Raw genomic sequence first — 23,023 nt, forward strand, 5'->3', positions numbered from 1 at the left:
CAATAAAGTAATCTAATTAATATTTTAATTATGGGTTGAATTAGTGGATGTGGATTTTATTATTAATAGACTAATAATGAGAACGGGTACTATAAAGTTATAAATAGAATTGTGATTCCTATAGGATTGAATAATGAAACTTCTTTCTTTCCATTTATGATTGTCGTCACCTTAATATATCGTACGGAAGATCAATCTCGATAAGACATTTATCTTTTTTTATCTCTAGATTTTCCCATCGATTACAAGAAGTTGACTGCAATGAATCTCGATTCAGATTTTATTTATCATTTTTCATGCTTAAGTTTTTGCTTCGATTTAATTGCTATATATAAACTTGGATAATTAATAAAATCCTACGTAGAATTGTTCTCGTCTATACGATTGCATGAATGTAGAATAATTCATTATGAAAATCTTCAAGCTGATCTATATGTGAAAACTTAAGGCTCAATCTAGCTTTCTCATTCACTTGCAAATAGTCAAGATTATGTGCATTAGTAGTTGACAGTACTTGAGCTTCACTTTTCACCAACCCATTGCAAAAAATAAAATAAAATAAGAGATGGAATTTGTATTTCCAATATTGTGTTTAGTACTCTAACTAACAACTTCTTGTGTAAATTAGCTTAATTATAATTAGTAGCATTTGTTTATGTCTATATGACACCAACACTTAACAAGCAAAGCATCATAAGATTCACACATCAAAAAACAATATATATTGTATCTATTCTAATTAATTAGTGCATAATATTAATTATATTGTATATATAATCAGCCTCAAGAAATAATCCCAACCCCTAAGAAATCTATGAAGCGAACCTCCTTGCTCTTGAAAGATGCCTCATCACGCTCCACATCGCTAGGGTTCATCGATATGGTCGAATTCTGCCTAACCATTTCGCTGGAGCTCGCTGTCTCATCTCTACAAGCACCCTCCAAAGACAAAACCCATTTAGAGCCCTCCTCATGATCACTACTTGCACCTCCTAAACTCCTGTAAGTGCTCCAATGAAGGGGACGACGTCGAGCCATCTGGCCATGGATATTAGTACAGTCGCAAGACCTGTGAGTCAACGACCTAGAGAAGCTCCAAGGAAGAGGAGAGTTCATCCTTTCCCTTGCAACGCTCCCAAACTCGAAGAGTTTTCCGGCGTCCCCCCGATCAGGAGCTTGGAATGATGAAGTGAGGAGGTGGTTCGTTGAGTTGACAGTAGTACGGTGACTGAGGAAATCATGCCCCTGAGAAGCATTCCTTTTGCTGCACAGCCTTGAGTTCTCTCGTTGCCGCCGTGCCATGACGACGTGCCAATGGTTCTTGATAGCGTTGTCGGTTCGACCGGGGAAGACTCGAGCGATCAGAGCCCACTTGTTGCCGTGAACCCGGTGCGCGGCGAGGAGCCGCTCTTCCTCCTCCTCCGTAAATGGCCTTTTGTTGATTCTTGGGTCTAGTTGGTTAAACCATCTCAGTCTACAGCTCTTACCTACAACAAGTACTTGTGTGTATACATATATCAATCCATTAACTTATATATTCTTGTTTCTTAGAAACTAAGTGTAGTGGGAACAATATCAAGCTCAATATTAAGATCGACTTGGGATTTTCAATCGGTTCCTAACTCTAACCATCTGATCAAAAGCCATATAATTAATTCATTGAAGAAGAAAAAAAATGTCTTCTTTTGCTGATCAAGACAATTCATTAACTAGATCATCTTACTGATCACCTGATCTCCCTTGAAGTTTCTCAGCAATCGAGTTCCAGTTCTGCGGTCCAAACTCCTCGACCAGCTGCAGCAACTTCTCGTCTTCTCTAGCCATCCAGTGCCCTCGAGGGTATTTCTTTGAGTCATCCATCTATATACCGTACTGCAAATTCGATAAACTAACCAACCAACCAAGCAGCGAGAAGGCGATCGATATGTTCTTGGAAATTAAGGTGAGGAAGAGAATGGAGATGGTGGGTGTTGGGATGAAAAGAAGGGAGGGGAAAGAGGGATAAATATAATTAGGGTTTGGATGGGAAGTCAATTTTGTCAGTTTTACACGAAAAAAGTGTTCCTGTATCAGCAGTACCACTTGAAACTTGTGTGTTTGGCAACTGGCCCATCTCACCTTCCCTATCAAATGCAGCAATCCTTGTATCTTTCTCTATAGATTATTATATATATATACATATGCATTCAATTAACTCGACAAAATAAATACAATGTTTTCCCTACCAGCCGTGATGTAATAAATACTGTATTCATTAGTTTTCCATCTTTAATTCGCATTGAAGGTTTTATATATGATGGTCGATCGAAGAAGGTAGATGTTTCAATAATTTCCTTCTGCCTTGAGCCTCTTATATATATATAAAGGAAATCAGTTTTTTCTTTAAGAACTAGAGTTCATCGAACAACTCAGGAGCATTCTTTTATAGGATATCCAACATTATGATCCATGTTCCTTTCTGTTTCTATTTCCTTTTTATCCTAAACAATAATTCCAACTTTTTCCAAGATGGCAATTGTGGTTTATTTGCTCGATCGAAGCTGGTAAATCTATTTTCTTTCCACTAACTTTAAGTTACATATATATAAATAACTGATCGAAAGTGGCAATGAACCCTAACTTATTACTGCACAATATATAATTCTGGATTTTCATTATAAGATTAAATTTTCAGGCTCCAATATTTATAGGTAGCCCGTCTCCTTTGATGGAGACTTCAACACCTACTCTCCTCCATCTCCTTCAACAAGCTAGCCATCAGTTAAACAAACTGATAGTTATCAGCATCAGTTAGAACAGATCTTTGAAACTTTCAAGTTTTTTTTAAAAATTAGTACAAGATTGAAATTAAGCTTGATGATCACATTAAGGTTGTATTTATTGTCTTCTGCATGCAGATCATACTGGAACATGGAAGGATCGTCATGGTCCATTGCATTTGTCTTTAACTTGTTGGTCTGAGAAAGAAAGTTAAAGTGGAGTCTATTTTGGACAAAAGGCTAGGAAAGGCTGCTTGCTCTAATGAAGGAAAGAATAACAAAGAAAATTGGCTGCTAATTAATCAATAAATGAAGAGTATATTAATTGCTTGACATTCACTGAGATATCGTAGGATCATTAATTAGTATTTAATGATCTCTCTAAATTGTCTGAACATATGTAATGCGTAAGAACAACAAATTAAATTAATATATACTTTCAGGAAATTAAAAGGAAAGCATGTTTGGTGGTGAAAAGTTCACGAGAAAAAGTTGTGCAGTGAGAAAAACAAAGGCGTGATTATGAAGTTGGAGTAGGTATTAATGCAACATTCGGATGAATTTGTTAAATATTTAAACTAATTAAGTTAGTGGATAGTTGACTTTTTTAAAAACATGGATTGACCTAGTACACTTGGCATTGATGGAGTTGACCAATACTATGGATTAGAAAATAATTAACCGAGTCCAAAATCAGGCATTAATTTGGAAAAGAAGACAAAAATTAAGTATGAACATTTCTATTAATTCTTTACATTTTTTATAGTTTAAACAATTAATTTTATAGAAAGGTAGTTGTTAACCGATCCTGAGAGTGAAAGCTATGGCAGAAATTTTATATATATATATATATATATATATATTCAATGTTGTTCTTAATGTTTTTTCTTTGATAAAATAAATTATTTTGGATAACATGAGATTATATATTATTTTTTATTCTTTTAAACTTAATTATTTTTATAAAAAAAAGTTACTTGTCGGTTTGTAACTTGGTTCTAATTAAACCGTTTATATATACATCATTAGAACATGAATGCCATTTAATAAAATGTGTACTTTGAGTGGAAGGAACTAAGATCAAACATACAATTTCCAAACTCAAGTATACATTTAAATCAGCTGATTAAAAAAATTAGATGTTTTTTATCATTAATTAATTTAGTACAATTTTTGTCCAAATGTATAGACAATCCTTCAATCATTGAGTTTTGCATATATTCTAAATGAAAATGAATTCACATGTAAAATCTTGAACGAATATTTCACCACAAATTAATTTGTGAATTATTTGATATTAAAGTTTTGAATTGGAATGAGAACAGAATATATGCTAGGCAGATTTTGTATTTTTTTTAAAGGAAGAAGACGTATTTGGATAAACTTCTTAATTTCTATTAGCTTGATAGAAATTGTTAATCTAGAGGTAAATGATGATTTGCATCTTTAAGTCTCTAATTCATCTATCTATCGAATAAATACGAGGTACACTCAAAATCTACTTCTGAAATACAGATGAATTATTTGTTGGAGAAAATATTTCAGTTTGATCGATGAAGATTGTTCTGGCTAGATGTTGTTGACCAACAAAGGAATCAAGTACCAGGTGGATGGTGAGTATTATCATGAGTCAAACGGATCAATCTATCATATGAAGAGGTAGGGTGGCCTGACCTGCGATCTTGACGAGTCAGGAAATCTCCACCCAATCCAACTCAAAGAGGATGATGAGTTAGGTGGACCAAAATTTTTCAAATTTATTGAAGTGGACAAGGGTTAAATCTCGGCAAAGCCGAGGCAATACCCTTCCTTGTCATGGTCAACTGTAACTTCCCGATTTACCTCTTCATAAATGGTCTTAGGGTCGATCATGTAGGACCGCTGGGGTGGCAGATTTCACCTTTTGTTGGAATGAGTTAGGCGGACCAACACACGAACCTACTAAAAAATAAGAAAAAATATATAATTGAATTTTTTTACATTTGGGTTATGGTAAGTAGATTAAGTCCATGAGTCTACCAAAAAAATAAAAAAATATATAAAAAATATTAAAAATTTTACATTTGATGGCGGATTAGATGGGTTAAAGCCCATTAAAATTTTAGAAGAAAAAAATTTTCTCAGTCTGTGGGCCAACTCAAACCCACCGCGGACCAACTCGCATAGGTCATGGGCTGACTCTCACGGATCACAAGCCTAGATGGACTAATCCATCTATGTCCATTTTAAAATGAATTAATAAAATTAACTCAATAGATAAATAATCCACTTAAATTATCTAAGAGAATGGATAAATTTAAGGGTGTAAACGAGCCAAGCTGCTCGCGAGCTATTCGAGTATCGGTTCGAAAAAAATTCGTTTGAGTTCGTTCGATTAAGTTAACGAGCCGAGCTCGAGCCTGATTTTGAGCTCAAAAATATTATCGAGCCGAGCTCGAGCTTAACAGTATTTGATTCGTGAGCTTACGAACATATTTGTTTAAAGGCTCATGAACGTGTTCATCAAGAGACTCGTAAACGTGTGTGTGTGTATATATATATATATATATATATATATATATATATATACACGATTTTGATATTCTGCACGTACGACTGCCTCATGCGCAACTCGCGATCCACCATCCATCACGCGATCGCAAGCCAGATCTGACCGTCCAAATGTGAGAATGCACAGTGTTCCGCCCACCCGACCCCCGCCGCTTTCGGCCGCCCTCGCCTCGCTGTCCGGTCATCGCGGGCCGCCGGACCGGGCCCGATCGATGCGCCACTCGTTGGCGCGTCGGTCGGCGTCGGATTCCGGCCAGAATCCGATGCAAATTGGCCGAAACGCGGCCGACAGTGGCACACGGCGTTTTCGGCCAAATCGTGGCTGGATTCTGGCCAAATCGCGGTCGAAATCCGACCGCGATTTGGCCGGAAATGTCGCGTGCCACTGCCGGCTGCGTTCCGATCAAATTGCGCCGGATTACCCACAATTCGACCGAAATCCAACGTCGACCGACGCACCGACGAGTGGCGTGTCGATCGGGCTCGATCCGGCTGCCGGCGATGACCAGACGGCGCGGCGAGGGCAGCTGGAAGCGGCGGGGGTCGGCTATGTCGCGCACGGGGTCGCGCAGTGTGGGTCGTGCAGAATATCAATTCTCTCTCTATATATATAAACTCATGAACGTGTGTATATATATTACATGAATTATAAATATTATATATTAACGAATTAAACTTGAAGTAATCTCGTTTAACTTTTAAACGAGCTATTTTCAAATAAACAGAACTTGAACTAAACTCGTTTAATTTTAAAATGAATCATTTTTGAATTGAACTCAAACAGTTCACAAACTATTTAATTTTATTATAAGTCAAAATCGAGCTTAAGAATTAAAGCTTGAATCAAACTCGAATTTAAGGAAAACAAATTGAGCTCAAGTTTGAGCCTCTTATTATTCAACTTTTCCATTACACCCTAGATAAATTCAACTGGTCTGACTACCTTATCTACCAACACAACAGATGATTGGCGGATGAGATTTCTTGGAGATGAGATTTCTTGGAGAAGTGGAACTGCTAATATGCTTGCGTCACTCTCCATTGACAAACCGAAGAAACTTCAAATAATTATACACACCGGGCAGCCCTCATTCTTGACTTCAACACCAACTCCTCACTTAATGATTCAAAAGGATCTACTAGCCATCCCTGTCACTTGGCTAATTAGAAGGCAGATCTGATCAAACTAGCTAAATCCTCATTCAAGCTTTGCCTATAAGAAGCTGTCACTGCACTGACAGGTTTGGAACAGAGCAGAGGATAAGAGATGGCCAATACCAGCAGTGTTCTAGGGGATAAATATAGATCTCATATCCATGGAGAGGATGAGAAAGATACAGAATGGACATTCGGCGCACCCCCCAACTACGATGTCGTAAACAAGCTCTTCGAAGAAGGCCGAACAAAGGTGATCAGTTTTAGTCTCAAAATCGCAAAAATTTAGTTAAGATTCATCAAGGAAGAGATTGATTCTGAACAACGAACTGTATTATGTAAATGCAAGGTATGGGAAGCAGGGTCCTTGGAAGAGAAAGTGCAGCATATGGTGAAGACGTGGGAAATGGAGATGTTCCACAAGAAGAAGTTTGAAGACTACAAAACTGTGGATCCAGACAACTATACCTTCAGCCTGAATGGTAAATCCGGAGCACTGCAGTATGAACTTCTAACGTAAGATTTCTGTTCTTGATCTACACTGAGTTTTGGCACTCGATCTTCTGAAAGGGCGGAAACCGTTAACGCTGGAAGAAAAGCGAAAATTAGGAGGTGGATACAACTCACTGTTGCAGACATCACTGCCACAGAACCTCCGAGGCTACGACCCGGCGAAAGAGACGATGGAGTCGTCCCACGCTGCCTTCACGACTGCATTTCCGCGGGGGTTCGCTTTAGAAGTGCTCCAGGTCTACAGCGGGCCGCCGTCGATAGTGTACAAGTTCAGGCACTGGGGCTTCATGGAGGGACCTTTTCAAGGCCACGCTCCGACAGGAGAGATGGTGGAGTTATTTGGGATGGCAGTGTTCCAAGTAAATTGCCGTCGTTGACGTTTTTATGATCAGTTTCTGAGAAAAAAAAAAAAAAATCTATTGCTTGCATAACTGAGAGATGTTCATGTCTTGATCAGGTGGATGAGAATATGAAAGTTGTGAAGGTAGAGTTCTTCTACGATCGAGGCGAGCTTCTGGGTCTTCTGCTCAATGGCGGCGCAAGCGCAGGGCACTCATCGTTGACTTCTTCAAGTTGCCCGTTCTTGAAGAATGCTTAGAGATATAGCTATAATTAGAAATAAGTTCATGATCAATCCGCAGGGATTGTAGGAATTATGCTTGATGTTTCCAGCCTACAACTTGAATTTACAATCTAAAGTGGGAGAAGTTTGAGTCGTTTGAAAAATTCTTTCAGAAAACGTCATGGAATATGTTAAATTAACAATCCACTAGATTTTTATAAGATTAAAATGCAACAGATATGATTCATCTTGGAAGAATCCGACGAACTACCTCGTTTTCACCGTAATCCACACTCTTCTCCTGCCATTAATAATTAAAATACGATTTGCAATGTAGCTAAACCTGCATCTTCTCCTCTGATCTTGCACTCGTGTATTGATCCACCATGGAGGAAAGCGCCTTCGTCCACTCCATCCCCGGCGCCGGCCGAGTGCACCCTTCTGCCAGCCGCTGGAGCTCCATCGAAGTCGACTTCGGACTGTTCCCGGCCTCATCGAACCCGAACGAGGACACCCCGCTCGTGGCCTACTCCAAATCCTACACTTTCAAGCTCGCCATCAACGACAAATCCCACCTAAAGCGCTTCGTCTACATCTTCATCTCCATGATTCTCATCGCCACTGCAGTCGCTCTGCTGGTGACTTTCCTCCCTCGTAAAGGCGCCACCGGTGGCTCCTTAACCGGCCTTCCGCTCGCACTCGACAATGCTCTTCTCTTCTTTGACGCACAAAAATGTAAGTCGATCATCATATTCCATCAGTAAGTCAAACAGTAGATCGAACTGTCAATTATAATTCTGTAGCTGGGATTCTTCCGGCCAACAATCCGGTGAAGTTTCGCGGGAATTCGGGTCTGCGGGACGGAGATGAGCAAAGCAATACTAGTTTAGTCGGAGGATTCTATGATTCAGGCAGCAACGTCAAGTTCAGCTTCACCACGGCTTACACCGTCACTCTTCTAAGCTGGTCAGTGATCGAGTACAGTCCCAAGTATGCCGCCATTCGCGAGCTCGAACACGTCAAGGACATCATCAAGTGGGGAAGCGACTACTTGCTTAAGCTCCTCCAGTCGAACTCGAGCTCCGATTCAGGCTACTTGTTCTCTCAGGCAAGTGCTAGAGACTGCTGCTGTTCTTATCCTAAACAAGCAACTCAGTTAGGTTGTGTGCTTGCCAAACTGCATGTAGGTCGGCAGTGGAAACCCTGATGCCCAATTTGACAATGATGCCACATGCTGGCAGAGGCCTGAAGACATGAGTTATCGGAGACCAGCATTCAAGTGTTCAATGTCTGCCTCAGATCTTGCAGGGGAGATGATTGCAGCAATGGCAGCAGCATCCATAGTTTTCGATCAAGATGATGCCTCCTACTCGGCAACCTTAGTTCATACTTCCGAAATGGTATACGACTTGGTCGCCAAGAATCCCATCCAGGGGACTTATGACAGGGACAAAGATTGTGGATTCGAAGCCGCGAACTTGTACAATTCCACCAGCTACAAGGATGAACTGGTCTGGGGAGCCACATGGCTGTTCTTTGCGACAGGGAACTCCAGCTACCTCGACTATGTGACCGGAAACTTCGAAGCGGCAGTGGAAGAAGTAGTGCCCTCCGATGAAGGGGTTTTCTACTGGAACAATAAAGTTGCAGCTAATGCAGTAATGTCTTCTGATCATGATCTTTTGGATTTGAGTTTGTTAAGTGGTGATTCTTTTTGTTATCTATGTTTTTCGATAGTAGGTTTTGCTAACGAGGCTGAGATATCTACATGATCCTGGGTATCCTTATCAGTCGACACTGAAGAACAGCTCTGATATGGCAAACTTGATGATGTGCTTCTACCTCTCAATGCCAAAGAAGTTCAGTGTGATTGCAAGTAAGTATTACAAGCTCGAAAACATCAAATGCTCGAATGCCATTTACAATTAGTCAAAAATGGGTGTTTCTTTCATGCTCGCAGATGGCTTCATCTTCTTACAGCCTAATCAAAATGCACCACTCCAGTTTGCTGCAACTGCTGCCTTCTTGAGCAAAATCTACAGCGACTATCTCGACATCCTTCAAATCAGGAGCGGCAACTGCGACGGCGAGTCATTCTCGCTGGAAATGTTGCAGAATTTTGCTAGAACTCAGGTACTTCAAAGAAGATTAACATAACAAAAAACAAAAGGGTTGGATCCCAGTATCTGAATGTGCGTCTTTTGTGTGGTATGTATACTTCAGGTCGATTATATACTTGGGGATAATCCACTGAAGATGAGCTATTTGGTTGGCTTTGGGGACACTTATCCTGAGCACGTCCACCACAGAGCTGCATCGATCCCTTGGGATGGCCACAAGTACAGTTGTTCAGAGGGCAGAACTAGATGGAGAGACAGTAATGAACCCAATCCAAATCTCTTGGTCGGGGCCATGGTGGCTGGTCCAGATCATGATGAAGGATTTCTGGACATGAGGAATAGGCATGAATATACTGAGCCATCCATCTCAGGCAATGCAGGACTGGTTGCGGCGCTCATCGCACTTATCGACAACCATGAGCCTTCCATTGGCATGGACAGGGACAAAATCTTTGCTCACATTTCCATGTTTTGATTTCTTGTTTCCATTGTAATGGTTTAGAGAATGGGATCGATAAGGAGAGGATTTAACTAAGCTACTCTGTTTGGTATTTCTTCGTCGAGAATTAGAAGAACTAATTTATATGAAATAACTAGAGTTTCAGGTTAAAGAGAAAGAGAATCTAGCTAATAAGCTAATGAGAGTTTGTATGATCTAAAACAAGCACTAACATAGTGGCATACAAAATCACAAAGCTTTTATCAATGCGTCAGTTGATAATAACATTCTTAATTTTGTTCTTATTTGTTGATAATATACTAATAGTTTATCAAAATGAGCCCAAGATTGATAGGCTGAAGAAGGAACTTTGCAAGTCATTTGCTTGGAAGGATCTTAGACAAACTAAGAAGATCCATATGTCACTGCATCAAGTCCAAAAGGCAAAGAAGCTGCAGTTGTAATAGGAAGAATACATATGTACTGTTTTATATGTATGCATCTAGGAACTCTAATTGATATCAACTAAAGTAGTTTAGGCAAATCAAACTTTTTGGCCATGCAAATGGATTGATTGGACTTCAACAAACCCTTTATTGCAAGAGGAAAAAAAAAACAAACACACGGAAGTATCGCACGACGTACTGCAAGGGGAAAATAGGGGAGGAGAAACCACTATCACACAGTTTAATGTAGTTAATATAATATAAAGCAGTACTGTGATGCATGTTTTACTCCCAAAAAGCAATTATTTTTGGTTGTAATATAAAACACAGCTCCATCGAGGATACGTTCTACCCCACAACGTTCAAAGGGGCAATAACTTTTGAGACGCGTACAAAATGGAATAAAAAACATGCTTCTGGTTTCGGTAATCAGATGCTATCTTCAATCAGTTGTGGTCTTCCTAAAAAGTATAAAAAACAAAAACAACAGGTTGATCAGAAACATCAAGTATTATAAATTGTATCCAGTGACTGACAAGACATCAGAAAGTATCAGGTGCATTGCATAAGAGAAAATAACAGAGATATACTGAACCAATTACGGTTTTCAAGGATCAAGCTCGACATATCATGCAATCTTCGAAGGTTTCAGTTTCTCTTTCTCATAAATCCTTGGTGCCTCATTTTCCAATTTCATTTAAAAAAGAGCTGCACTAGTCGTCTAATATGAGATATCATAAAACCATATAATAACCAAATTGCAACATCTCTTTCTACACAAGTTCATCTTCGCTCTTAGACGCTTTGCATTAAGAATCACTTTAAAAAGTGATTTATGCAGTAATTTAGTTTGATTTTTTTTATTTCACACTATTTTGCTTATGATTCAGAAATAGTTGTAGCATTTGTTTAACATATTCTTAGCTAAAGTAGCTGTATCTCCTGCTCTATATGATACAGGTATCTTTTCTTCTTTCAAGACTAAATGTAATACCAATTTTAGTTGGCTCCCCGTATATCATGTGGTGTTGACATGCAATTTGCAAATCAAGTCTATACATTTCTTTTCCCTTTAGCAAGGTGTGCATTATTCTTCAATACAGTAAAAACTGAAATATAGCATTTGGGGATCAATTGCTTCCTAGTAGTGCATCTTTTAGCAATCACATTTAAAGGTTAAGCCCACAGGAAGTATTTTCAGGTAATATAGAAGCAGAAGTGAAAACTCCATGCAGAAAGAAAAAAATAGATTAGCAGAGAGATCTTACTTGAGGATCAGAGGAAACAACTGAAAATTTTGAAGACGAGACTTTCGGGCAAGAACTGCCAAAGATGTACGAGCAATCTGTATATGCTGACCCAATACCCACCCCGGCACCAAAAGCTACAGATGCCCATCTAGTAACTGGACTTCCTGTGCGAACAAGTTGAGGAAAGTAAATAAGGATCCTATAAAATTTTCCCCAAGAGAAAACAGTTAATCACAGTTCATCTTCTGAAGATGAACTCGTATATGGGTAATATGCATCATTGTTAAGCATAGTAGCATACAGGCTAATGGTAAGAACAAAAGCCTTATCAAGTTTATGATCATTTGGTAGCACTAGCATTTTGGTTCATAACTACTCCATATGAACACAACACTATGAAATCGTGAACGAGTGTCAAGTACTGGAATCATAGCTTGTGCTACAGAAAGCAGCTTTTCTTCTTGACACTTGCATAGGAACTTATGGAGATTGTTGCCTAATGCATAATTACCTTTCCTATAAAATAAAGGACGAATCTAACTCTAAAGGCCTAAAAGCATACAAAGTGAAGAACCCAGCTGTCTTACATAACTACTGTAATCAGTCAACAATTTCTGTAATTATGTGAGATCAAACATAAACTTGTATTTGATGATATAATTTTCATTGATACATTGGCAGCTTTATCACAGAGAAATATGGAGCATTCAAAAATTATAAAATAAGACATGAGTTTCATCTGATGTGGTTTACTGCAAGTGAGAAAAAAAACAAACAATATTCCACTGATGAAAATGTATGGCAGTTACTCAGTAGACTAAAGTTAGTGCAACTGAAACTGAGAGTTTTAATAAAATTTGATGTCATATGTAGGATCATGGAAAGTTGCACCCAAAGTAGACTATGTTAGTACCCTATGAGAGCCCTCGATGATCATTCAGCCATCTAAAATATTAAAGAAATAATTAATATAAGATGAGGCTTTATTACCAACTCTGCAGGAAAGGTAAACTATACTCTTTTACCAACTATGCCAATCAACTGAAAATGATGAGGCTTTGTTATCAGAGATCACCACTGATATTTCAATAAGAACAATGAAGCCAGAAAAGAAATAGGTATTACAGCAAACCATCAGGATTACAAAAGTTAAACTAGCACCATCTTTCAATGCTGGTAAGTGGTAACAGATTATCACTTCAGGAATATGGCTTAAACTAGCAACTTAAGCTATCAGAGGATTATAGAAATAGATTTCAAGTAGAAAACTTGGTGAGTAAATTAGAGTCATCATATTTCCCATAAAAAGTTCGTGCATTGGAGAAATTTTTGGTACATCAGAAACCATGTATGCGTTTGCATAGAGATGGCAAAGCATAATGCAATAGGCTTAACTGAAGCAGAATAATCTAAAAGAACAAGATGAAGAAGCAAGGTTAGAGAGGCGGAAATTTCCCAAATTGTGTAAAAAGTACATATGTCTGACTTGTGGTCATTAAAAAAATGATGAACTAGTAAGTAATTATCATGCAAATGGAATTAAAATAGTGAATAAAAATTGTGCTAGTGTTTGTTTCTCTATTTTTTTTCTTTTTTGAAATATGATCTAATAGATGATTTTTCGTGAGAGAACATAGTATAATAAGGAAATGAAGAAAGGGGGTCTAGGTTAAATTTTGCCATATCTTAGTATTGTTAAAACAATAGTATAGATAGAAAAGATGAATAATACATTAGGCACATTTGAAGCAGAATAATTTTAAGGAACAAGATGAAGAAGTGTTAGTGAGGCAGAAATTGACCAGCAGTAGTGTTTGAAGTACTCATGTCCCTGATTTGTGGTCAACTACAAAACTACGTGGTTGCCAAGCAAATAAAATGAAGAAACTGACTGAGGAAAAATTATGCTGGAGAAGAATGTTGGCTTATATCCAGTAACTAGAAACTGCTGGCAATTTTTTTTTTGGAAAATGATAGATTTTTTTTAATCAGAAAACGTAGGATGACAGGAACTGAAAAAAATAGGAATCATAGCTTCAATCTTGCCATATCATAGTATTGGAACAAATAGTATAGCAAGAGAAGATTATCCAATCAAATAAAACATCTTAGTTTCATGTTGATGCCGTGAATCTTATTCAAGTAATACCTATGTAAAGTCTTCATCGGTGAAATATTTTAAGAAACCAATAATAGCAGACAAAAAGTGACACCCAAATATTTAGGGCCGACAATAAAGATCTTGGTAAGGAACCAAAGGTCTAAAACAACGTTCACTTGTCTCATTCAAACATAAAAATGATATCAGCACTATTAAGTTATATTTTAAGGAACCAAAGGAAATAAAAACAATGATAAATTTATTATCTTACATTGCATATGGAATTTAAAGCAAGGAAAGATGCTTTTATGTGCAATGGAAAATGAACAATAAAAACCTTATTTGAAAAATCTCATGGTAATTGACGGCGAAGACAATAATCTGGTTTATGACGAACAAATCATTACCATTTAACGCAAAGAATAAAGACAAATCTTGTGACCGAGATGCGAGAGGGGAAGGAACTTTGGGAGTTCGAGATCGAGAATCAGGCAAGTAGGAGAAACATTCATAAAATCAGGATCTTGCTGAAACATGACGCGATGGCAAGGAAATGAAGATGAAAAATGAGCATCAATTGGGTTACAGCGATAACTCACTGAAGAAGAGGAGGGCAGTGAAAGCACCGGCGAGAGAGGAATAGGCAAGCCGCCGCACGGTGAGATCGAGGCAGGCATCCCATTTGGCGTTGAGATCGTACTTCGGAGGAATCCCGTGCGTCTTCTTCTGCTTCTCTTCCGCCATTAGAGCACGAAAGCTTGGGAAGGAGGCGGTCGACGATTCTTCGGCTCTCGGTTTCTTCTAACTCGAGGGATGCAAAGGAGGTGCCCTACTGCCCTCTGCTGGATCGAATATAACGATTCTATTCCCTAATCTGGGGACTTCATTTCTGGTTTGGAAAATACAAATTGGAATTTATCATTAAAAGAAGAAAAAAAATTAATGTTTAAAATTTTTAAGAGCTTAAATTTAGATTGTGCTTTTATGTGTATTAAATTATTTACAGTGGCCTGTGAAAAAAGGCAAATAAAATTGGAGAAAATTATGAAAACATTTTTCAACAAAATTTTAAGGCCTATTCATTCAACGTGTCATTGGTTTTGACCGTGCTTTAGTTTTAGTGAAAAAATTTATACAAAAAACTAATTAACATTTTTTTGATAGTGCTGAAATATAATCCATTTTTATAACATGTAAATAAGAATTAAATTTTACTTTCTTATTTATGTGAAAAAAGTAATAACAATTTAATAATCTAGTACAACTAAACCATAACACGAAGACTTACTGAAAACACGAGTTGGTATTATTACACAACTGCATCCTTTAATCATATGATCTTCGAGAAATATAAAAAATTGAAAAGTAAATTCGAAAATCACATGGGATATCATCAAACAGTATAGCCATCATCAACTACACGAATCTCATCTCTCCCTTTCCCACTCGCAAGATTGTCTGCATTAACACCTAGATAATTCACTACAAAGCTAGTTTTAAATGACAAATTCATAGAAGCATTTACTACAACAATCTCTCAGTAACTCATATTTAAACTGTTTCCTAGAAAGTGCACCATGAACCGTCTACGAGTGCAAGATCACTACTGATTGAACCTTGCTTAACACATCTCAGAATAATTTTTTCAGCTTTCAGTGTAGCAAAACACTGTCCCTGCAATAAGTGGTTACTTACCTCTCGGCGGAGGGGAACTGCTGCTCCTGCTGTTGCTGCTGCTTCTTCCTCTAACAGGCCTAACATGTCACACAATCAATTCCTAATGTTTTCAGTTTCCGGGGGAAAATGTTAGGGAAACACTATATTCTCGATTAGGTAAGTAAATTTAAGTTACTCTGTCCTTTTCTTTAAGCTAATGTGGACAAAATTGAATGGTGAAAGAAAGTATAGATGTGAAAACATTTTACCTTCTAGGACTGCGACTTCTTGATATTCTTCGAGCACCCTGGAAAGCGGGAGAAGTTAGATTAGTGGGTGGTGTGGTATCCTGAAGAATAAGGATGCAACAGCGTTTAACACAAGTGTGTGTGCACAGCATGGTGTTAAATACCTTGCGAGGACTAGGAGATCCAGAGTATGAAGATTCAGAATTGCCGCGCCTTGGTGGAGGAGCACGACCCCTAATTTGAGAAAGATCTCCATTAGTAGAGAAGCAAATATATGGAGACAAACTCCTTGAACTATATGTGAAAAAAAAAATGGACCCAACATCAAAACAACACTAAAAAAATTATTTAGATGAAGGACCTAGAATTCTTGCATGTCAAGGTCACCATAAATTACTCGTGGATATTTATTCATCCATCTAGTGATACTAGGGTGAAGCTTAACACAGCCTATGAAAAGGTCCTACCAAAACTGTAGGTCCAATCAAAGCTACCCTAGTCTATGGACATTGGAGAAGGATATGGAATTAGCTAAGATTCATTTTTATAAGATAAACAAAATAGCCAAGTAAATATTGAAGAAGTGTCCAAAAAAATTTCATACTGGCCAAAAGATGGCAAACGTTAAATTATTTCAAGAGATTCAATCAAGAGAATAAAGATATATTTTTACACAAGCAGGAAAGAAGATGGAGAAATTGTATATTAGCAATGAAGAATCCAAGGGTTCATACATGCAAGTACAAAAAGGGAAAGGAGAAAGCACTGCCAGTACCTGCGAGGAGATATTGATCTAGAATTAGAACGTAGAGGCCTCCTCATAGGTGAACGGCTACGATGTCGAGGTGGAGGAGGTGACCTCCTTGGTGGGCTCCTTGCTCGCCTAGGAGGTGATCTAAAACAAGCAATTTCATTGAGGAAATGATCATAAACTAACATGATACTTTTAAGCATTTAACTGTTACAAAATTCTATATACAAAGCAAAAAAAAAAAATCAAGAAAGATATAATTTAAAGCATGTTAGCATATTATTTGTGAAATATTTCCTTTTCCTTATAAGATAATTTTATGTTTGTTGAGTACAATATGTAGCCTCCTCATACAAGTTTTCAGTAATCATATAACATCTTGTAAATTATGGTGTATGGATCAATTTCTTGGCACAAACTTTTAACAGAACTTGCCATATCTGCCAACAAGGGCAAGAAGAATAAAACTTGAATAATCTGATTAGAGTTCAGGCAGAAGTTACACCCGCATACAATTTTGGACGCCAGGGAATACCAAAAATTCCAGTAACTGCATTGTTAGCGCCAATCATATTAATAAAATAATATTAAAAGGCAAGGAAAACCACCACTACCAATCTCAAGCCCAAATGTAAAAAGTTGAGGATAGTGTTAGACCTTTGCAGACAGCATAAAATAATGTTAAAAATAGTATAAATATGGATCCTTACCATGTCTGCTGATTCAATGATGGGACAGGATAGATACAGCTGACAACTTGAGGCTTATTGTTAAAAAGCATGGAAGAGATTTATGGTTGATGACTTGAAGTATTAGGGAACAAATAGCTAATATGGGTATTAATTGGTGCTGTTTAGGATGCTTCCTTTGGCCTAATTCTTATTCAAGTGACTCTATTGTATTGAACAAGGCTATCAAGTGGAAACAATGCATCTATCTGATGTCATCCCCTCTTCTCCCACTTTCTCTCTTTGACCTCTCACTATCCTGGTAGTTCTCACAACATTTTTGCCCGTTATAACATTTAATTGATTGACTTTCATCCTTTTAGCCTTCCTCCTCTCCTTTCTGGATCTTCCTCCTCTTCTCCTCTGTTGTTCACTTCACTTCTTGATCTTCCCCTGCTCGCATTTCCAGTTTTAACTTTCCACTTTCTCCTACTCGCATTCTCCCTCTACTGCTACTATTCTCTTAGATTCTCACTGCACTTAATATTCTTCTCTTCCTCCAAGATCCAAATCCTCTCTTCTTCCTTCCATCTTCTTCAGCTCCCATCTTCCTTCCAAAGGGAGAAACTCACATCTCCAATTCTTCTGGTAGTTTCTCACCCAATGATATTGTTAAGTAGCAGCATAACTGCATCTCATCAACAAATCTTCTATGAAATAAACATAAAGAATATGCCAAAACAGTCAATCAGGCATATACTATGATTCTTCAGTTTGACAAAATTTTCCATCATGAAAATAATAGAAAACTACCTCACTCACAGAAGAGTAGCTAAAATCTTAGGCCTCTCATTTAGAAAATGCTGTGCATGAAAATGAACTTTCCAGGAGCAAGCATGACGTGAATACCAAATAAATGGACTATCTCGTGCAGATAAGCAGAAACTATTGTAGAAATTAGATTAAGGGTTCCTCACATTACAAAATATTGAAGAATTGAGGAGAGAGAAAGTTCTTGTTCAACTTGTATAAACATTAAAAGGTTACATTCATTTCTTGACCGGAAAGAAAATTTGGGGTTCTAGTTGCAACAAATTGTGCTGTTAATTTAGATAAAAAGTAGGATATCCTATAGAAATTTCATAAGATATTTGGTTGAAAGAGAAAAAAAGGCACATGTTTATATGGTTAAGTTTATACAAGTGTGAAAAAATTTCATTAACTTACCGCCTCCTAGGAGGAAGAGGAGATCGTTTACGGACAGGACTCCCACGCCCTCTTCTAGGAGAGATCCTATAAACAAGTACAATTATATAAAAAAAGTTGACATGATGACGAGGAACTAAAAGTATAGATGATATACTAACCGAACAGGTGATCTGTGCCTCCGAGGTGGTGAAGGAGAACGTCTTCTAGGAGGAGAAGGTGGCCTTCGTCGAGGTGATGTTTCAGTGCGCCGATTTGCAGGGGAATCCACTCGTCTACGAACAGGAGATTCCACACGACGACGTGGGGAGGAATCAGGGCGACGTCTAGGGGAAACAACTCTTCTGTTTGGTGGGGACCGTCTCCGCGGTGGAGAGGGAGGTTTCCTTCTTGGAGAAGCTAGAAGAATAACTCATGATTAAAAGATTAATTTACAATGTTGTGGTTAAGAGAAATCTCAAACCGAATGACATCTGCTTTAAGCCAAAGTAAAAATAACACATGGAAATAGGTGACAGTTTATTAAAGAGTAATGGGAAAGAAGGTCCCGTGGAGCTAAGAAAGAAAGTCTTTAAGTTGCAAAAACTCACTTTCCCTAGGCTGTGGGGGTGCATCTTTTTCTACAGGTGGACCAACTTTATCTTTAGGTGGAGCTTCCTTCTTTGGAGCAGCAGGCACAACCTTTATAGGTGAAGAAGCCTTTTGGCGTTGTGTAAGTGTAAATCTCACCCGGGTGATACATCCATCAATTTGTCCCTGCAACACAAGAAGCAACAGAACCAGATAAAACATACTCTTTGTAATATGCATATACATGGAAAGAGAGAGAGAGTTGGGGGCATACACCATCCATGTAAAGAAGAGCCTTCTCTGCATCAACTCTCTTCTTGTACTCAACATATCCATACCCACGAGGAAGATTAACCTGGATAGCATATAAACTTACATCTGCGAAAATTGAAAAGCACAGACCCTTTTGAAAGCATGACAAGGACAATAAAATTAATTACCAGTCGATCCATTGCCAGTTCTACATTGACTATCTCACCAAAATTACCTGGAAAAGAAACGTGTGTGAGAATCTTCTTCCTCATGTGCTGATTACGGTGAAAGCTTACACAGTTGTAACATGAATAAGCAAGTCATGTGAACCAAAATTTACATGTCAATTAATGAAGTTGAAGGTATATCCAGGGCAAACAAGATTGTTCGACTAAAGAATTCTAGACTAAATAACATACAAAAATTCTGTTTCTTCCATCACTAAGCAATCCCTATCTTATAAGTATCACACAATCAAAGCTCTTGCCAATGGGATATCCACCAAGATAAACGAGGCTAATGAAAAAAAGATTTTTTTTCAGATCTGAGATGCATCGAGATAAATGCTTATATTTTAGCTCTATGTCAGTGCCAACTAGATCCAGAAATCCTTCACAACACCACATCCCTTGACAACAGATGTATTCAAGCATCAATGAGAATATAATATGTCATTGCTTATATTTTTCAGCTACCACCAGATAACCTATGTGCATGTTATTCAAATGCCAATAGGTAAAGTGAAAGGAACGAAACTTTCAAAATTAACTAATATGCAGAATTGATAGTACCATCCAGACATGTATTCTTAAGAAACAAAAAGATTTGTTGATTATATGGAGAAGATGAAATCAACTCACCGAAAATCTCTTTAAGATGAGCTTCATTGACATTCCTAGATAAGTGATCAATGTGAAGAACGACAGACTCAGGTACTGGTGATGCTTTCCTAAAGAGTAACAAATTCCAATTAGCTCAGTTATTTTCTCTCACAAAGCAAAATATCAACTTATATGTCACAGAGTTCTCAGTAAAACATTGCAAAGTTTACAAGCTAGATCTTTGGTTTTTTTCTTAGATGTGTATGTTTATAATACATCTTATTCAAAATTTACATCGCATTCAAATCTACTTGTATCAGGAATCAGGATCACGCACAGTTTAGACCTTCAGATAGAACTTACTACATGCCCTCACCATTGTGTTAATGTGTTTGTATGTGCATGGAACTTTTGCAATACTCTAAGAGCTACAGATCACTGGAACTCAGAAAGTTTAACTCAAAATCAGTACTCTTTAATTTGTAGAAAATCTAAATGACAGATTGGGGCAGATCCAAACAGAAGTCCAAGTCGGTAAGAAAGTAAAACTTTCATTTGAGAGAAAGAAAGAGGGTGAGAAAGTAAATTTAGTTTTGTTTAAACTTTCTACAAAAGATTAAAAAATAATATTTCCACTAGAATTAATTATTAACTTTTAGTTGATTGCAATAACCTTCCAACCAATTTGGGAAGAAACCAAAAAGTAGAGAGTGGGAGAAAATTCTCTCCCTCCTGCCCACTTCTTTGGAAAGAGAAATAGAGGAAAATTCTTTTCCTACCCCTCTTTTCTTCTTCTACCTTTCCTCCACAATAAAACACAGCGAAAGTTCCAACACTTGAACTTGGTGAATTCTGTGGGATTCTTACCATCCAATTTATAGCAGCATTGAGACATACCAGCCAAATAATTGTTATAATGGTAAGGAGAGATTATCTACAGAAAACTTAACTCCAGTATTATTCCAATAAAAAATCAACAGGGGAGTAAACTTCACCTGGATCCAGTTCTCAACAAAATCATAATAAACCAGAGACAAACTTTTACACAGACTCAGTAAAATCGAATAATTCCAGGAATGTCCTGACAAAGACAAGATCTTTGTCTGTTCCTAATCTATACAATTACTAGGTCTAAGAAATTGCAGGGTCATCGGGACCAACAATCCTGGTTCAGGACAGTTCACCACTGCCAAACATAAGGATCAAAAGGAATCTAGGTAGGATCATACCTTGGTGGTGAAGCTTTTTTGGGCGGCGGTGAAGCTTTTTTAGGCGGTGGTGAAGTTTTTTTAGACGGTGGTGTCAGCGAACGACCTCTTCTAGCAGCTGTGGTTCCACTGAGAGGGTAATCACGATGCATGAAAGACATTATTTCAGAGTATACAAATGCCTTATAGAAATAGGTCAAAACCTAACAGCTAGTAATGTGATTGCCAGTGTATTAAAAGTACATATACGAATTGAATCAGAAAACACACTAAAAGAATGATCAAGCTATGTTAGTTCCGAATATTTGTGGTCAGATACAAGGATATTGAAAGCATATGAAAAGAATATAAAAAAAAATCCAAAACAAAAGTGCTTGCAGAAATATACAAGTGAAAAAAAGGATGAACATTAATCAATGAAATACAAAGAACAAACTACAAAAGGTAATTTCATCCATACTCAATGTGATCCATCTACAATGGCATGCTCTAGATCATCCAACAATGTGTATACACAGTTAGAAAATGTCAAAATGATATTAAAGACAATATAGAAGAAAAGGGCTGTCTTAAGTCTCAACGTTCAGAAAAAGAATCATGCAATGGCTCAATTGATATTCTTTATTCCCATACTTTCATTATCTTATTTCTCTGCTAGTACCATCAGCTTACTCTGTCAAATTGTCTCAGATTTCATGTTATAACGAGAAAATGAAATAAAAAAGTGCAATGATTATCTTAATTATAAACATATAAACTCTTTATAGAGCGATCAGGCGAGGTTGTTTACACTCTTTTATAGTTGTTAGGTATCCATAAAAAAGGCAGAGAAATGTACACAAAACACCTGCTTCTCCAGTTTCGACAACAATGATAATCCTAAGGAAACATTTGAAATATTTACTCTTTATGTGTTCAGCTGAAAAACTAGGCATTAGTTACAAAGGTAATGACAGAAGGCCAAGGAAACAACCACTCTATCACAAACAAGAAAGATGGATAAGATGTAGACAATTGCCAAAGTACAAAATCAATCATGAACCTCATCACAGAAAGAAGATGAAACCATGCTGTCAAAGTATTAACGGACATTTAGGAGCCACAGTAATTATCCTTTCTCGTTCAGTTCTTTTTGTATTAACAAGATATAGTGCTCAAGGAACTGGGCACACAAAAAAGCAAGCATCTTTACCGCGTCGGAATTTTTTGATGGGACGCTTGTGTATGACAGAGGAAAGCACCTCCATTTCAAATTTGAAAGACAGCGAATGGATGTTGCAAACTTCATTTTGGAACTAGCATCGAGATCTAATAGAAAATATTTCATGGAAACAACTTACCTCTTCTGCGGCGGAGGGGACCGACTCCGAGAGCTGACACTTCGTGAGGGCGAGGAGGACGAAGAGAATGACCTGGAGCGAGAGCGAGATCGGGAGCGGGAGTCAGAGCCGGAGAACGACCGCGACGGCGAGGATCGGGACCGAGCTCTGCCAGGCTTCGCCATGAATGCGGCGGTCTCGGAAACCCTCAAACGCAAAACCCTAGGGTACGAATGAGATGGGCAGCGAAGAGTCAGCTGAGGTCGGAAGAGCTTTCTACCATCCATCACCGTCATGCAATATATGGACGGTGGAGATACGACTAGTGTGGTAGAGAGAGAATCATTTTCGGGTCATTTTCGAGAATTATTTAGTCGTAATAATTGAGTTTTAAAGATTAATAACTATTATTTAATCAAGGATTAAAAA

The 23,023-nt window shown here is 37.8% G+C and overlaps 5 protein-coding genes across 5 annotated transcripts; 2 read left to right on the plus strand and 3 right to left on the minus strand.

Annotated features, from left to right (window-relative positions):
- Positions 1-783: 783 nt before the first annotated feature.
- LOC141825559 (transcription factor MYB117-like) lies at positions 784-1,930 on the minus strand. The gene is made up of 3 exons (XM_074712939.1): positions 1,731-1,930; positions 988-1,487; positions 784-939 (listed from the first exon to the last, which is right to left on the minus strand). Exons 1-3 carry the CDS (start codon positions 1,858-1,860, stop codon positions 784-786), a joined length of 786 nt encoding a protein of 261 aa, XP_074569040.1. The 5' UTR covers positions 1,861-1,930.
- A 4,492-nt stretch (positions 1,931-6,422) lies between these two features.
- LOC141825674 (pathogen-related protein-like) lies at positions 6,423-7,703 on the plus strand. Its single transcript, XM_074713059.1, has 4 exons — positions 6,423-6,717; positions 6,814-6,946; positions 7,035-7,336; positions 7,435-7,703. Exons 1-4 carry the CDS (start codon positions 6,577-6,579, stop codon positions 7,573-7,575), a joined length of 717 nt encoding a protein of 238 aa, XP_074569160.1. The 5' UTR covers positions 6,423-6,576; the 3' UTR covers positions 7,576-7,703.
- A 207-nt stretch (positions 7,704-7,910) lies between these two features.
- Positions 7,911-10,268, plus strand: LOC141825675 (endoglucanase 25-like). Its single transcript, XM_074713060.1, has 6 exons — positions 7,911-8,274; positions 8,343-8,647; positions 8,727-9,197; positions 9,280-9,415; positions 9,500-9,672; positions 9,763-10,268. The coding sequence occupies exons 1-6, from the start codon at positions 7,926-7,928 to the stop codon at positions 10,132-10,134; spliced, it is 1,806 nt and encodes a 601-aa protein (XP_074569161.1). The 5' UTR covers positions 7,911-7,925; the 3' UTR covers positions 10,135-10,268.
- A 488-nt stretch (positions 10,269-10,756) lies between these two features.
- Positions 10,757-14,746, minus strand: LOC141825172 (MICOS complex subunit MIC10-like). The gene is made up of 3 exons (XM_074712557.1): positions 14,495-14,746; positions 11,813-11,958; positions 10,757-11,005 (listed from the first exon to the last, which is right to left on the minus strand). The coding sequence occupies exons 1-3, from the start codon at positions 14,637-14,639 to the stop codon at positions 10,991-10,993; spliced, it is 306 nt and encodes a 101-aa protein (XP_074568658.1). The 5' UTR covers positions 14,640-14,746; the 3' UTR covers positions 10,757-10,990.
- A 498-nt stretch (positions 14,747-15,244) lies between these two features.
- On the minus strand, positions 15,245-22,841 carry LOC141824509 (uncharacterized). The gene is made up of 12 exons (XM_074711816.1): positions 22,616-22,841; positions 21,297-21,404; positions 20,107-20,195; positions 19,435-19,481; positions 19,269-19,349; positions 19,015-19,180; positions 18,586-18,823; positions 18,446-18,511; positions 16,575-16,694; positions 15,964-16,033; positions 15,821-15,858; positions 15,245-15,649 (listed from the first exon to the last, which is right to left on the minus strand). The coding sequence occupies exons 1-12, from the start codon at positions 22,777-22,779 to the stop codon at positions 15,583-15,585; spliced, it is 1,254 nt and encodes a 417-aa protein (XP_074567917.1). The 5' UTR covers positions 22,780-22,841; the 3' UTR covers positions 15,245-15,582.
- Positions 22,842-23,023: the final 182 nt, after the last annotated feature.

The sequence above is a fragment of the Curcuma longa genome, chromosome 3 (assembly GCF_044706935.1).
Source record: "Curcuma longa cultivar G26 ecotype Majalengka, Jawa Barat chromosome 3, ITB_CL_G26_1.1, whole genome shotgun sequence".
Lineage (NCBI taxonomy): Eukaryota > Viridiplantae > Streptophyta > Magnoliopsida > Zingiberales > Zingiberaceae > Curcuma > Curcuma longa.